Below are 12,595 nucleotides of genomic sequence, written 5' to 3' on the forward strand. Positions count from 1 at the left end.
AGGTACAGATCAAATATGGTTTTTTTTTTTTTTTAATGGGTTGAGAACTATGATTTGAAAACCAGTAACTTGTCTAGCTTTTCCTGTATTTCCTTTTATAATTTGTCATCGCAGGGCAGTGTCCAAGGGCTCACGCCACTTCCAGGAGAACTTAGAAGGAAGGGTATAAAATGTGAACTAAAGTAAACCTAGTTCAGATCCAGCTCCCTCACTTGTTAGCATCTGACTGTGGGCACCTCACTTTACCTCTCTAAGTCTCTGTGCCCTCATTGTATATAATGGATGTGCCTCTGAGGTTTAAATAAGAAGCTACATCTTGGCTACATCACTGTGTAGAGGAATCCAGTAGCAGACATTGGCCCATGGGATCTCCAGAGCTTCCAGAAGGAGGTCTGGGTCCTGCCACAGTGATCTATGGTCAGCATCCCTCAGTGGAATTTGAGTATGCCCCATCCCGGGAGGGGCTGAGGTTTCACTGCATTTGAGCAGCTGAGGAAGGAGCCTGTTGTATTTGATAGGTTTGTTCCTGAATGTGCTGTGGGGATTCCTGGGGCATGGTAGGGGAGGACTGGATTTTTTTCTGGTCATAGACACCACTTGAATGTCCAGCTGCCTATCTATCTGCTGGTTCATCCATCTACCTCCCAGTTCCATCTGCCTTCCCTCCCACTCACTCATTGATCTGTCTAACGTTTGTTGAGCACCTGATAGATGCCAGGCCCCAAGCTAGGAATGGGCTCCATAGACATGGAATAGACAGTCCTGCCCTTAGGACCTCAGGCTGGGAGGGGAACAGTAGGTAACTACTCACTAGGAGTCACTCTCCTAACACCTACATGTACTAGGGACACTTCTACCAGTGGTTCTCAACTGGCGGTGATTTGCCTCCTAGGGCACCTTTGGCAATACCTGGAGACATTTCTGGGTGACATGACTTGGGTAGTGATAGTGCATCTAGAAGGCAGAGCTAGGGATGCTGCTAAACATCCTGCAGGGCATAGGACCCACCCATATCCATTGCCATTGGGTCTATTCTGATTCACAGTGGCCCTATAGGATAGAGGAGAACTTCCCTATAGGATTTCTAAGGCTGTAAATCTTCACAGAAGCATATTGCCTCTTCTTTCTCCCGCAGATTGGCTGTTGCATTTGAATCACCACCCTTTTGGTTAGCAACCAAATGCTTTAACTACTGTGCCACCAGGGCTCCTAATGGGTATAAACCAAACCAAAACCAAACTCACTGCCCTCAAGTCGGATCTGACTTATAGTGACCCCTCCTTGGGTTTCCGAGGCTGTATCTCTATGGAAGTAGATTGCCTAACCTTCCTACTGAGGAGTGGCTGGTGGGTTTGAACTGCCAACTTTTTGGTTAGCACTGAATGCTTTAATCACTGAGAACATACATGCACACGCATAAATACTTATGAACCTGTGTGCCCATGTGCACATGTGTACATGCATCTGAAAAACCCCCTTGCACACAAACAAAATAGGAAAACAAAAGACATATATTCAAATAGAGATGCTCTCACACTCTGTAAGCTTGCTTGCTTCTTCTCCCTCCACTGCCATCTACTTAGAAACCTAACCTAATCAGACCCCTTAGGAACCATCTGGTCTGGGCATAAGTTTAATTTAGACTTTGATAACCCTTCTTGTTCCCTACCCAAACCCCCAGCTGTTTCCCCAATCCCAGCTCTTGCTGAGCTCAGCTAATCTGCTCAAGCACCTTGAAAGCCAGTTACTATCAAGTGTGCTATGACTCATGGTGACCCCCTTGTATGTCAGAATAGAACTGTGCTCCATAGGGTTTTCAGTGGCTGATTGCCAGGACTGTCTTCCCAAGTACCTGGGTGGACTTGAACCAACAATCTTTCGGTTAGCAGCCAAGTGTGTTAACCATTTGTACCATGCAAGGTCTACCAAAGCACCTCTGTCTGCCCTTGACCAAACCCAAGGTTCTACAGCTAACTGTTTCTCTCTTTCTTCCTCACACCTTCCCCAGGAGATCAGCTGCTTTCCAGAACCCCAGGCCCCCCCCCAGAGGTGGAGGACGACCACGGAGAGGCATTTGAGTTTGATGACAGTGATGATGAAGAGGACACCAGCACAGGCCTGGCTGTCCCCAGCGTTGCTACCACTGGGAAGGAGACAGATCCCACACTGACCTGCTTCAACTCTACCCCCCTCACTGGTGAGGGTTCTGGGAGCTCTGTCTTCTGATTTTTAGGCCTTTGGGGCTAGAGAGCTCAGAGAGCTGGGGGAAACCATTCTCTTAGCTTCCAGCTCCCAATAATGCCTGCTGGCCTCTCTGCTGTTCCCAAGAAGCTGGAAGGGAAAAGCCATTGGGAAAAAGCTGCATTCCGTGGCTCTCCTTGGGAATTTGAAGATTCCTAGCATTCCTGCAACATCTGGCTCCCTTTGGCACACTGTAAATGGAAGCAATTGGCTGGGCCTTTGCTTTGGAGACAGTTGCTGCCCAGGGCTGTGTCCCTGCGGCCGTCCTCCAGCAGCTTCTCCCAGAGAATCGCCACCAGCCAGGAGAGCTGCCTCCCTGAGCTTCCTGCTCCAGGCTGCCCAGAGCTGGCAGCCCTGGGGGCCAGAGGGCTGAGATAAGGCTGGTGTTAAATGGCAGTTTCTGGGCTCTTAGATTCTGTCTTGAGGAGAGACTCTGGCGACTGGATTAGCAGGAACTTCCTGCAGTCTTGGGGACAATGGACTCCTTGAGGAGCTGGGAGTGGAGGCAGTCCCAGAGCAGGCTGGGCGGCTTGTTCTGGTTGGAGTTGGGGTGTGGGCGATGGGGGTGGGGATGGTGAGGTGGGACAGGTAGGGGAGCTTAATGACTGTGCAATGGCTGGTGTTCTCACCAGGCATGGAGGAAGGAGGCGGGGCCCAACAGGGACCCGGGCTGGCCAGGCCCTATCTCTAGTGCCCCCAGGGAGGCTGGGTAAGGGGGCGGGAGTGGGCTGAGCCCATCAGGGCCAGCCTCTGGCCTGACCGGCTCTCTCCTGCTCTTCTCCCACAGACCCAGACCCAGCGGCCGCACTGCCCCAGACAGCGTAAGTGAACCTCATCCTTTGCTTTGGCACTTGGAGAGAGAGGAGACTGCGGGCAGACCATGTGGGAAGGGTGGAGCTGAGGCCAGAAGGGCTTAGGGCAGGTCTTGGCTAAGAAGTCAGGCATTTCCATCAGTTCCCTTTGCCTAGGGGGGAGAAGTCTGATCCCTAAATCCCTCAAACTCTTGTTACTTCTTTATTTTGCCCAGAAGCCTGTGAAATAGCAGAAAGCAAGCCTGGCTACAAATTCTGTCTCTATCCCTTGATGGCTGTGTGACCTTGGACAAGTCACATTAACTCACCAAGTGTAGACCTTTTCACATATAAAATGGAAACAATAGAAGTTATTAATGTGATGAGTTGCCAGCAAGTCAATTCCGACACCTAGCGAACGTGTAGGATAGAGTAGATGCCCCATTGGGTTCCAAGGCTATATTCTTCATGGGAGCAGACTGCCACATCTTTCTCCCATGGGGCAGCTGGTGGGTTAGGACTGATGACCTTTTGGTTAACAGCTGAGCACTTTAACCACTGCACCACTATGGTTCCTTAAACAAACCTGTTGCCATTGAGTCTATTCCAACTCATACCCTGTAGCAGCAGTCAGGAAATAAGACGACATATTGCATTTGGCAAATCTGCTGCAGAAGACCTCCTTAAAATGTTAAAAAGCAAAGATGTCACTTCGAGGACTAAGGTGCACTTGACCCAAGCCATAGTATTTTCACTTGCCTCAGATGCATACGAAAGCTGGACGGTGAATAAGAAAGACAGAAGAGTTGATGCCTTTGAATTATGGTGTTGGTGAAGAATATTGAATATACCATGGAATGCCAGAAGAACAAACAACTCTGTCTTGGAAGAAGTACTGCCAGAATCCTCCTTAGAAGCAAGGATGGAGAGGCCTTGCCTCATGTACTTTGGACTTGTTATCAGAAGGGACCAGTCCTAGGGGAAGGACATCATGCTTGGTCAGCGAAAAAGAGGAAGACCCTCAAGGAGACGGTGCAGCAGTGGGCTCAAGATGTTCCCAAGAAGTGTTCCCAGTTGTGATGATGGCACAGGCCTGGGCAGTGTTTCATTCTGTTGTACATAGGGTCACTGTGAGTCAGAGCTGACTCAGTGGTGCCTAACAACTCAGTGGCAATGGGTTTGGTTTTCAGTTAGTGCTCAGCCCAATACCCTGTTGGAATGGTTACAATCCCCATTCCCATCTCTGTGACTATTCTTATTCCCGATCCCAATACCATGGCTGCTGCTGTTATGGACTCTGCCCTTCTACATCCAGGAGCCTAGCAGAGGCAGGATTGCCCAATGGTTAAGCGCCTAGATTCTGGGATCACTGCTTAGGTTTTCTTCTTGCCCCCAGCACTGTCCCTGGACCCTTGTGTAAGGCCCTTTGGGCTTTGGTTTTCTCGTCTGTAAAATGGGCCAGTGATTCCTCCCTTGCAAAACTTTTGGGTAAGATGACAACATCAAGGTGGGCATGTAATCAGGGCAGTTATTTTTGCCATGATTCCCCCTGTGGTCATCCAGTTGAAGCTCCTCTCTGGGTTAGGCATACATTTAGGGATGGGCAGGCGAAGTTGAGGCCTCTGGGTACTTTGCCTGCTGCTTGGGACTGCCCATCTCTGCATATGTGGGTGCTTATGGGTCCTCTTCTAAGCAAGGCACAAAGTGGTAGATTTAGGCCCTGGGGTTCATGGCCAGGGGTCCCATGGGCCCCAAATTTAAATCCTGGCTACCTTGATGAGGGGAATAGCATGTTTGGACCTCCCTTTGCCTTCCTGGGAAGAGGCTCATTCATTCTAGGTAAATGAGGGGAGCTAATCCTCAGGCTGTGTTCTGGCTGGAGATCTCAGAGATGCAGCCCTCAGCCCCTGGTCCCCTGGAGGGGAGGTGGTTGTGGATTTAAATTGGGCCAGGAGTCTCATCTGTGCTCCTTGCTGTTGGGAATAGATGGATCCTTGGGGTTATCTGTGGGTTTGCCACTGTGTAATGAAGGTCAGAATTAGGGGCCAGCCATTGCTCTAATTAGGGACTAGAAATGAATCAGTAAAATAGTCATCATACACTTGGGCTGAGGACGTCTTTGGTGACTGTGATGGCCCAGTGATTGAAACCATCCAGGGTGTGCATGGCCCTGTGCTGGCTACAGGGATGCAGAGGAAAATGAAGCTGCTGAGAAACTTGGTCTGGTGGGGCATGCAGACCAGTCCAAGCTTGACAGAGAAGAGTGTGAAGGGACCTGCGGCACTAACTGGAGGGTGGGGGGTTAGGGAAGACTCTCGACCAGGTCTTAGGTTGAGCAAGTGAGCCAGGAGGCAGGGAGACAGGTGGGAGGAATGTCTACCCAGAGGAATCCACTGGGCAGAGACATAGGAATGGGGAACTGGGTGGAGAGCAAGTGTACCTTTACCCAGGTCTGGTGCTCTTGGTTATTTCAAGCTTCTCTCCTGGGGGCCCCCTCCTTGTACCCCAGCCTTAGAGTGAGGAGCAGGGCAGCCTGGCACCATCTCTTTTCATGCCTGGTCTTGGTGCCCATGGCCCAGGTCCTGCTGCATCTAGAGACCTAGAGACCTGGCTTCTGTTGTTGGCCTGTTGACTCTGCAGGCAGATCTAGGTTGCGCTGGTGCCAGACACCCTGTTGAGCCTGAGTGACCTGGGGCCCATTGTTGTTTTCATCAGTGTTGGTTAGGATAGCTTGGAGTGGGCCAGACTTTCCCGTCTCTGCCTTTAACCCTCTGCCTATCATCCTGCAGCTCTGCCACCTGTTGTACACATGCCCTGGAGTTATCCTAGCTCCCTGGAGCATCATCTCCTGGAGCTTGAGCACAAGCTTCAGAGATTCAAATCTCCACTCAGCTCCTCACTAGCCTGGTGGCTTTGGACTGCCCTTGGGCCTCTCTGAACCTCAGTTTCCCCATCTACAAGATGGCAATAATGGTATCTACCTTGTAGTGTTGTGAGGAGTAAGTGAAACTTACAGAAGCACCTGCCTGTCCCTACTCAAACAAACTCAACCTCATTGCCATCAAATCAATTTGACTCATAGTGGCCCCTCAGGTTTCCAAGGCAGTATCCCTACAGGAGTAGATTGCCCAATCTTCCTTCTGAGGAGTGGCTGGTGGGTTTGAACCTCCAGCCTTCTGGTTAGCAGTCAGATGCCTTAGGCACTATGCCACCAGAACTCCCACACAAATGCTCACTTCTGTCCCCAACTTCCGTCTAGTGTAGGGGTCCAAGGCCTGTGTACCCAGTGCCTCAGATGCCTGGGATGGGCTGGATTCCTGAATGGTAGGCATCTCACCAACAACAGTCTCGAGTGATCCTCAGGCTGTGACGTCATTGGCTCATTGGACAAGCATTCATGCACCCACTGCAGAGCATTGGGCAGAGAGGAGTCCTGAAAGGCCTATATTCCAGCCCTTCATTTAATAGATGAGATTGAAGAGTGCGGCTTGCCCAGGGTCAGGCGGTAAGATGCTAGCCGAGGCCAAGGTCAGCAGTGAGATGCTGGCAGAGCTGAGTGCCCCAAACCTGTCTCCGGACTCCTTGACCAGTGCTTTCTCACTGCCCCCAGCTTCATTCCCTCCATTCCAGGTCTCTGTTTACTTACGTTCCTCCCTGGGTGGTGATTTTCCACTCTACTCTGGAGTCCTCCGGGAGGAATAATCAACCCAGATCACTTTCTTCCTTGTTATTCAAAAGAAAGAAAAAATAAAGTTTGATTTTTTTTTTTTTTTTTAAATATCCCCAAAGGTGGTCACTAAACAAACATCAAACAAATTTCCAAGTGGAGGATGCTTGGCTTCTCTCACTGCATTTTCTCCCTGGGCCCCTCCCTGGAGGGTTGCATATGCCCTGATAGTGACTGCCTGGAGTTTTCCTCTCCCTGTGTGACCTCACTCCTATCAGGTCACTTGATCCTCAGGCCACAGCTGAGGAGGGAGGGAGGCAGGGCTGGTCCATATCCCTACTTCACACTGGGGATGTGGTGGTCAGGTCAGAGTGTGGCTGGTTAAGCCAGGGCTGGAATCCATGTCTTTGAGGAGTGGGGGACTCGACGCTGAGCCAGACAGAGCTGGGTTCCATTGTTGGCTCGGCGGCTCACCGGCTGTCTGCCATTAGGCAAGTTGCTTCCTGTCCCTGAGCCTCAGTTCTTACTCAGTAACATGGGGATGAGAAGTACTTGTCCTGCAGGACTCTGCAAGGAGTAAGTACGCTTACAAATATACTGTGCTTAGTTCTGGGACCTGCATGTGTTGGCAGCTCTGTATGTGTTCCTTGTTGTTATTCTGAGTCCTGATAGTCTGAGATTCTAGTTCATTTTAGAGGGAACTAGTTGGGCTCTTAGAGCCTTGATGGCACAGTGGTTAAGCTCGCAGCTGCTAACCAGGAAGTTGGTGATTTGAACCTACCAGCTGCTCCACAGGAGGAAGATGTGGCATTCTGCCCCTGTAAAGATTACAGCTTTGGAAACTATGAGGCAATTCTGTTCTGTCCTATAGGGTTGTTTGAGTCAGAATTGACTTGATGACAGTGTTTTTTTTTTTAAGCTGAACACTTTAGGAGTCATGGTCATTCAGTGGTGTGGGAGTCCTGGGTTTGATTCCTGGCCAATCACTTCATTCACAGCCACCACCTGTCTGTCAGTAGAGGGTTCCATGTTGCCCTGATGCTGAACAGGTTTCAGCAGAGCTTCTAGAGGGACTAGGAAGAAAGGCATGGTGATCTACTTTTGAAAATCAGCCAGTGAAAACCCTGTAGATCACAGTGATCCAAACCTGTTGTGTGTGGGATTTCCATGAGTCAGGGACTGACTCATCGGGAGCTAACAATAAGGGCAACAACAGTTGAGCTCTGTACCTGGGAGGCAGATAGACCTGGGCTTATTGCCTGTCTCATCGGTCAGTTGTGTGACTTGGGCCACCTACCCCACCCTCTGAACCTGTTTCTCTCGTCTACTCGGTGAAGATACTCAAACCTGTCAGGCTGGTGGCTGTGGGAATGACCGAGGTAGATAGCCAGTCCAGGTGACCTTGGCAGGCAGTTGGGAAACTGTACTGATGAAGGAGTAGGGACACGAGTCCTCTCTGGCTTTGAGGCCATTGGATTTCCCTGCCCCTTCAACTCTAGCCCCAAGGCCAGGTGTGACTGAGTTGCCAAGACAAGGCAGCCGGGCTGGGCTAAACATAGCTTCCAGTAAGTTGTAAGGGGTTAGGGTGGGATACAACACACTTACTCAGGTCACAGCCCTGATCTGATGTAAGGGGAGTTTTCCTGGGGTATTGCCTGCATCATCTTTTATTGTACAAAAAAATAAAAGGAGAGAGAAGTGAGCAGAGAAGGAGGAACCTCAGTACCACCAAGAAAGAAGAACCAGGAGTGGATTGTGTCCTTTGGACTCTATGTCCTTGTGCTGAGAACCTCCTAGACCCAGGAGAAGATTGATGCCAAGACACATGGAGATCGCTAAAGAACACTGGGCCCACGGATGTGGAAAGGGGACAAGGCCTTTCCCGTAGAGCTAATAGAGAAAATTTTGAATTTGGACTTCTAGTTTCCCTAACTGTGAGAGACTAAATTTCTGTTTGTTAAAGCCATCCACTTGTAGTATTTCTATTGTAGCAGCTTTAGATAACTAAGACAGAATTTGGTATCAAGAGTGGGGTGCTGCTCTAATAGATACTTAAAATGTGGAAGCGTTTTTGGAAATGTGTAATGGGTAGAGGCTGGAAGAGTTTTAAGGTGCCTAATAGTAAAAGCTTAGTTTGCCTTGAAGAGACTGTTGGTGGAATTATGGACATCACAGACAATTCTGGTGAGGACTCAGAAGGAAGGGAGGAGAGTTATAACACCAGAGAGGACACAGATGATGAGAAGCAGCAGCAGAGAAATGATGGTAGTAGAACCAGGAGACCAGCACATAATGGTGGGGGAGCCAACCCCCAGAGCAAGAGAACTGAGCACCTTTGGGCAGGTGGCATCCTAGCAGAGTAGAGTGCCTCCAGGTACTTGTCAATGGAGCCAGGCTTGTCAGACCTATGGAGTGAGAGAGCTGAGTGCCTTCTGCTGAAGCTTACTGATGGAGTGGGGTGCCTACAGGCACTTATTGGTAGAGATAAAGATCTTTGTAATACTTGCCTGAGCAGGGCAGAGGCCAGGCTGGCCCAAGAGGGTCAAGGAACTGAGGGGCTGAGAGTCAAAGAACCAGGAAGCAGAAGCTGAAAAGACAAGAAACATGGGGAGCAGAGCTGCCTAGGTCTCAAAGGATAGGGCCATGACCTCTGGGGTCTCAAAGGGTGGGGGCATGGCCTCTGGGGTTTCAAAGGGTGGGGCTACAGCTCCTAGGTTTCAAAGAGTGATATCTTCACCATCTTGGTTCCAGAGTGTGGAGCTGCTGTTCATGGGTGCCAGGGGCATGGAGCTGGATCTGCTGCCCAAAGCTGAGGGGGTGGGGCTGCCATATCTAAGGGGCAGAAGAACGGGCCTTCTGGGGCCAAGGAGGTAGGGTAGCCACTAAGTTGGATTAGGAGAATGCAGCCACCAAAGCTGAGAATTGCTGTCTCAGTGTGCCTGTAAGGTGAAGCTGAAACCTAGGGATGAGGGGCCTTTACCCATAATCCAGAGAGCATGGCCAACTCCCTGAGTCTGGAGGGCAGGACCATTGCCTGGATGGTTTTGGAGAAGAGAGGATTATTTTCAAGCTAATGTAAATTATTCTACTTTTTTTTTTTTTTCACTTGCATGATGCCCCTTATTTTTCCTTTCCCTCCATTTTCTTCTATTTGTAATGGAAATGTCTGCCTTGTGCCTGTTCCACCTTTATACTTTGGAAACAGATAATTTATATTCTAGATTTCACAGGTTCACAGATGAAGAGGAATTTTGCCCCAGGATGGAATCGGGCTTAGAATTGATTTAAGACTTTTGGGATGATACGATGAGGTGAAAGGGTTTTGCATGTGGCAAGGACATGAATCTTTTTGGGCCAAAGCGTAGAATGCTGTGGATTGAACTGTGTCCCCCCAAAATACGTGTTAACTTGGTAGGTCATGATTCTCAATGTGGTAAGTGTACACTGGCTGTCTTAGTCACCTAGTGCTGCTATAACAGAAATAACATGAGTGGGTGGCTTTAACAAGCAAATTTATTCTCTCACAGTTTAGGAGACTAGATGTCTGAATTCAGGGTGCCAGCTCTAGGGGAAGGCTTTCTCTCTCTAATGGCTCTGGGGGAGAGGCCTTGTTTCCTTGCAACATCTGTGGGCCCAGTGTTCCTTTGGGGATCTCCATATATTTTGGCATCAGTCTTCCTCTGGTCTAGGAGGTTCTCAGTACAGGGACCCTGGTCCAAAGGATGCACTGTGCTCCTGGTTTTTATTTCTTGGTGGTAGTCAGGTCTCTCCTTCTTTGCTCCTTCTCTCTCCTTTCATCTCATGTGAGATAAAAGGTGGCGCTTTGCTGGCACAGTGCCTAAGGCATTTGACTGCTAACCAGAAGGCTTGCAGTTCAAACCCACCAGCCCACTCCACAGAAGGAAGACCAGGCAAGCTACTTCTGTAAAGATTTACTGCCTCAGAAACCCAATGGGGGTTCTATGAGTTGGAATTGACTCGTTGGCAGGTGTTTGGTTTGGTTTTAGTAAGATATAAGGTAATGCAGGTCACACCCCAAGAAAGCTCCCTTACATTGGATCAGGGCTGTGACCTGAGTAATGGTGTTGCATCCCACCCTAATCCCTTTACAATGATTGGCTGAACACATCAGATCACATCATGAGGGATGATTACATCATCACATTTCCTGCCAAATTACATTATCATGTAACTACTGAGAATCATGACCCTACTAAATTGACACACTTTTTTGGCATGTAATTAAACCCATGCCAGTGGCAAAGCCCATGGGGTGGTTTTGGGGTTGAGCTACCTTGTTCAACAATACCACAGGGTGAAGGTGGCTGGGCATATGTCCATCTATCCATTCCACTTCTGAGAAAAACACCTAATTGGTGGCACATTCTCTTTCCTCAGTGAAGCCCACCCCTTTGCCATTGAGTCGATTCTGACTCATAGTGACACTATAAAACAGAGTAGAACTGCCTCATAGGACTTCCAAGGCTGTAATCTTTATGGAAGCAGATTGCCACATCTTTCTCCCTCAGAGCAGCTGGTTGGTTTGAACTGCCAGCTTTTCAGTTAGAAGCTGAGTACTTTAACCATGTGCCACCCAGGACTCTTTTCATCTGTTAGCAGAACTAATAATAATAATGACAATGATAATAAAGATGTTGGTGATCATGTTTACTGTGTACCAGGCACTGAGCAAAATGCCCACTCTCATTTATTCCTCACATCTCTAGCAAGTAGCTGCTGTTTTTACTCATTTGACAGATGCAGAAATCAAGGGTCAGGGAAGTTAGAAGGTTTTCCCAAGGTCACATACAGCGAGTAAAATTAGAACAGAGGCTACATCCAAGCCTCCCCTTACCCAACGGCTGGTGCTCCCCACTTTGCTACCTGCCTCCAAGGCTTACTGAGGACTCCTATTGTTTCGGCCCAAGAACTCACTTTGGTTCACTGAAGGTGGGTGTGGCTGACTCTGTTGGAATGCTCAGATTTGTGTATGTGTATGTTGTTGTTAGGTGCTCTGGTGGTGTAGTGCCTAAGGCATGTGACTGCTAACCAGAAGGCTGGCAGTTCAAACCCACCAGCCACTCCTCAGAAGGAAGGTTGAGCAATCTACTTCTGTAGTGATACCACCTCGGAAACCCAAGGAGGGGTTGCTATGAGTCAGATCTGACTCCACGGCAGTGGGTTTGGTTTTTTTGGTTTTTGTTGTTAGGCCCTGAGCAGCCCCTTCTGACTCATGGCAACCCCATGCATGCAGAATAGCGTGTTCCTTAGGGTTTTCAAGGCTGTGACCTTTTGGAAGTAGATCTCCAGGCTTGTCTTCTGAGGTGCCTCTGAGTGTTGAACCACAGCCATTTGGCTAGTAATCCAGTGCTTAACTGTATGTGGGGGGAGAAGGTTACATGCTGAGAGATAACCTCTGAGCTCTTAGGAGAGTGGTTTCCAAGGAGCTGGTGGAGTATGGCATAGACCTCCCCTGGGAATCAAGCAGAGTGGTTGGGGGTGGGGCCTTCTAGGCCTTGGCATTGTCCCATGTGTAATTCTGGGTAAGGTGCCTTCCCTTCAAATGGGGGTGGTATAAAGGAGTCCTCTCTCCTCTCACCCTGCACTCTGTACCCCGTAGGTTTTGTGAGGGTGTATGGGTATATATTGAGTCTCCCATCTGCATGTCAGCTCCATGGGACAGGGATTTGTTTTTTGGTTGGAGAGTATTAGTTGCATATCCTTATGGCTTAGCACAATGCCAGGCGCAGGGTGAATGCTGCGGATAGCCTTGTTGAACAGAAGCCTTGTTGAATGGCTAAAAGGCTTGTTGAATGGCTAGAAGGATGGGTAGGGCCAGAAAGGCAACATGCAGTGTCTAGATGAAAACAAGGAGCAAACAAACAAATGTGGAAAT

General features: G+C 49.2%; 1 protein-coding gene across 1 annotated transcript in view; it reads left to right on the top strand.

Moving 5' to 3' along the window:
• The window catches only part of ARHGEF10L (Rho guanine nucleotide exchange factor 10 like), a 164,736-nt gene that overhangs the window by 3,654 nt on the left and 148,487 nt on the right, over nucleotides 1-12,595 (top strand). The window contains exons 2-3 of the mRNA XM_007935629.2: nucleotides 2,009-2,197; nucleotides 3,029-3,062. Coding sequence (XP_007933820.1) covers nucleotides 2,009-2,197; nucleotides 3,029-3,062 — 223 coding nt within the window. The remainder of the gene's footprint in view (nucleotides 1-2,008; nucleotides 2,198-3,028; nucleotides 3,063-12,595) is intronic.

Source organism: Orycteropus afer, unplaced genomic scaffold, assembly GCF_000298275.1.
Source record: "Orycteropus afer afer isolate SDZICR_OR568_19922 unplaced genomic scaffold, OryAfe1.0 scaffold00031, whole genome shotgun sequence".
NCBI classification, from domain to species: Eukaryota; Metazoa; Chordata; class Mammalia; order Tubulidentata; family Orycteropodidae; genus Orycteropus; species Orycteropus afer.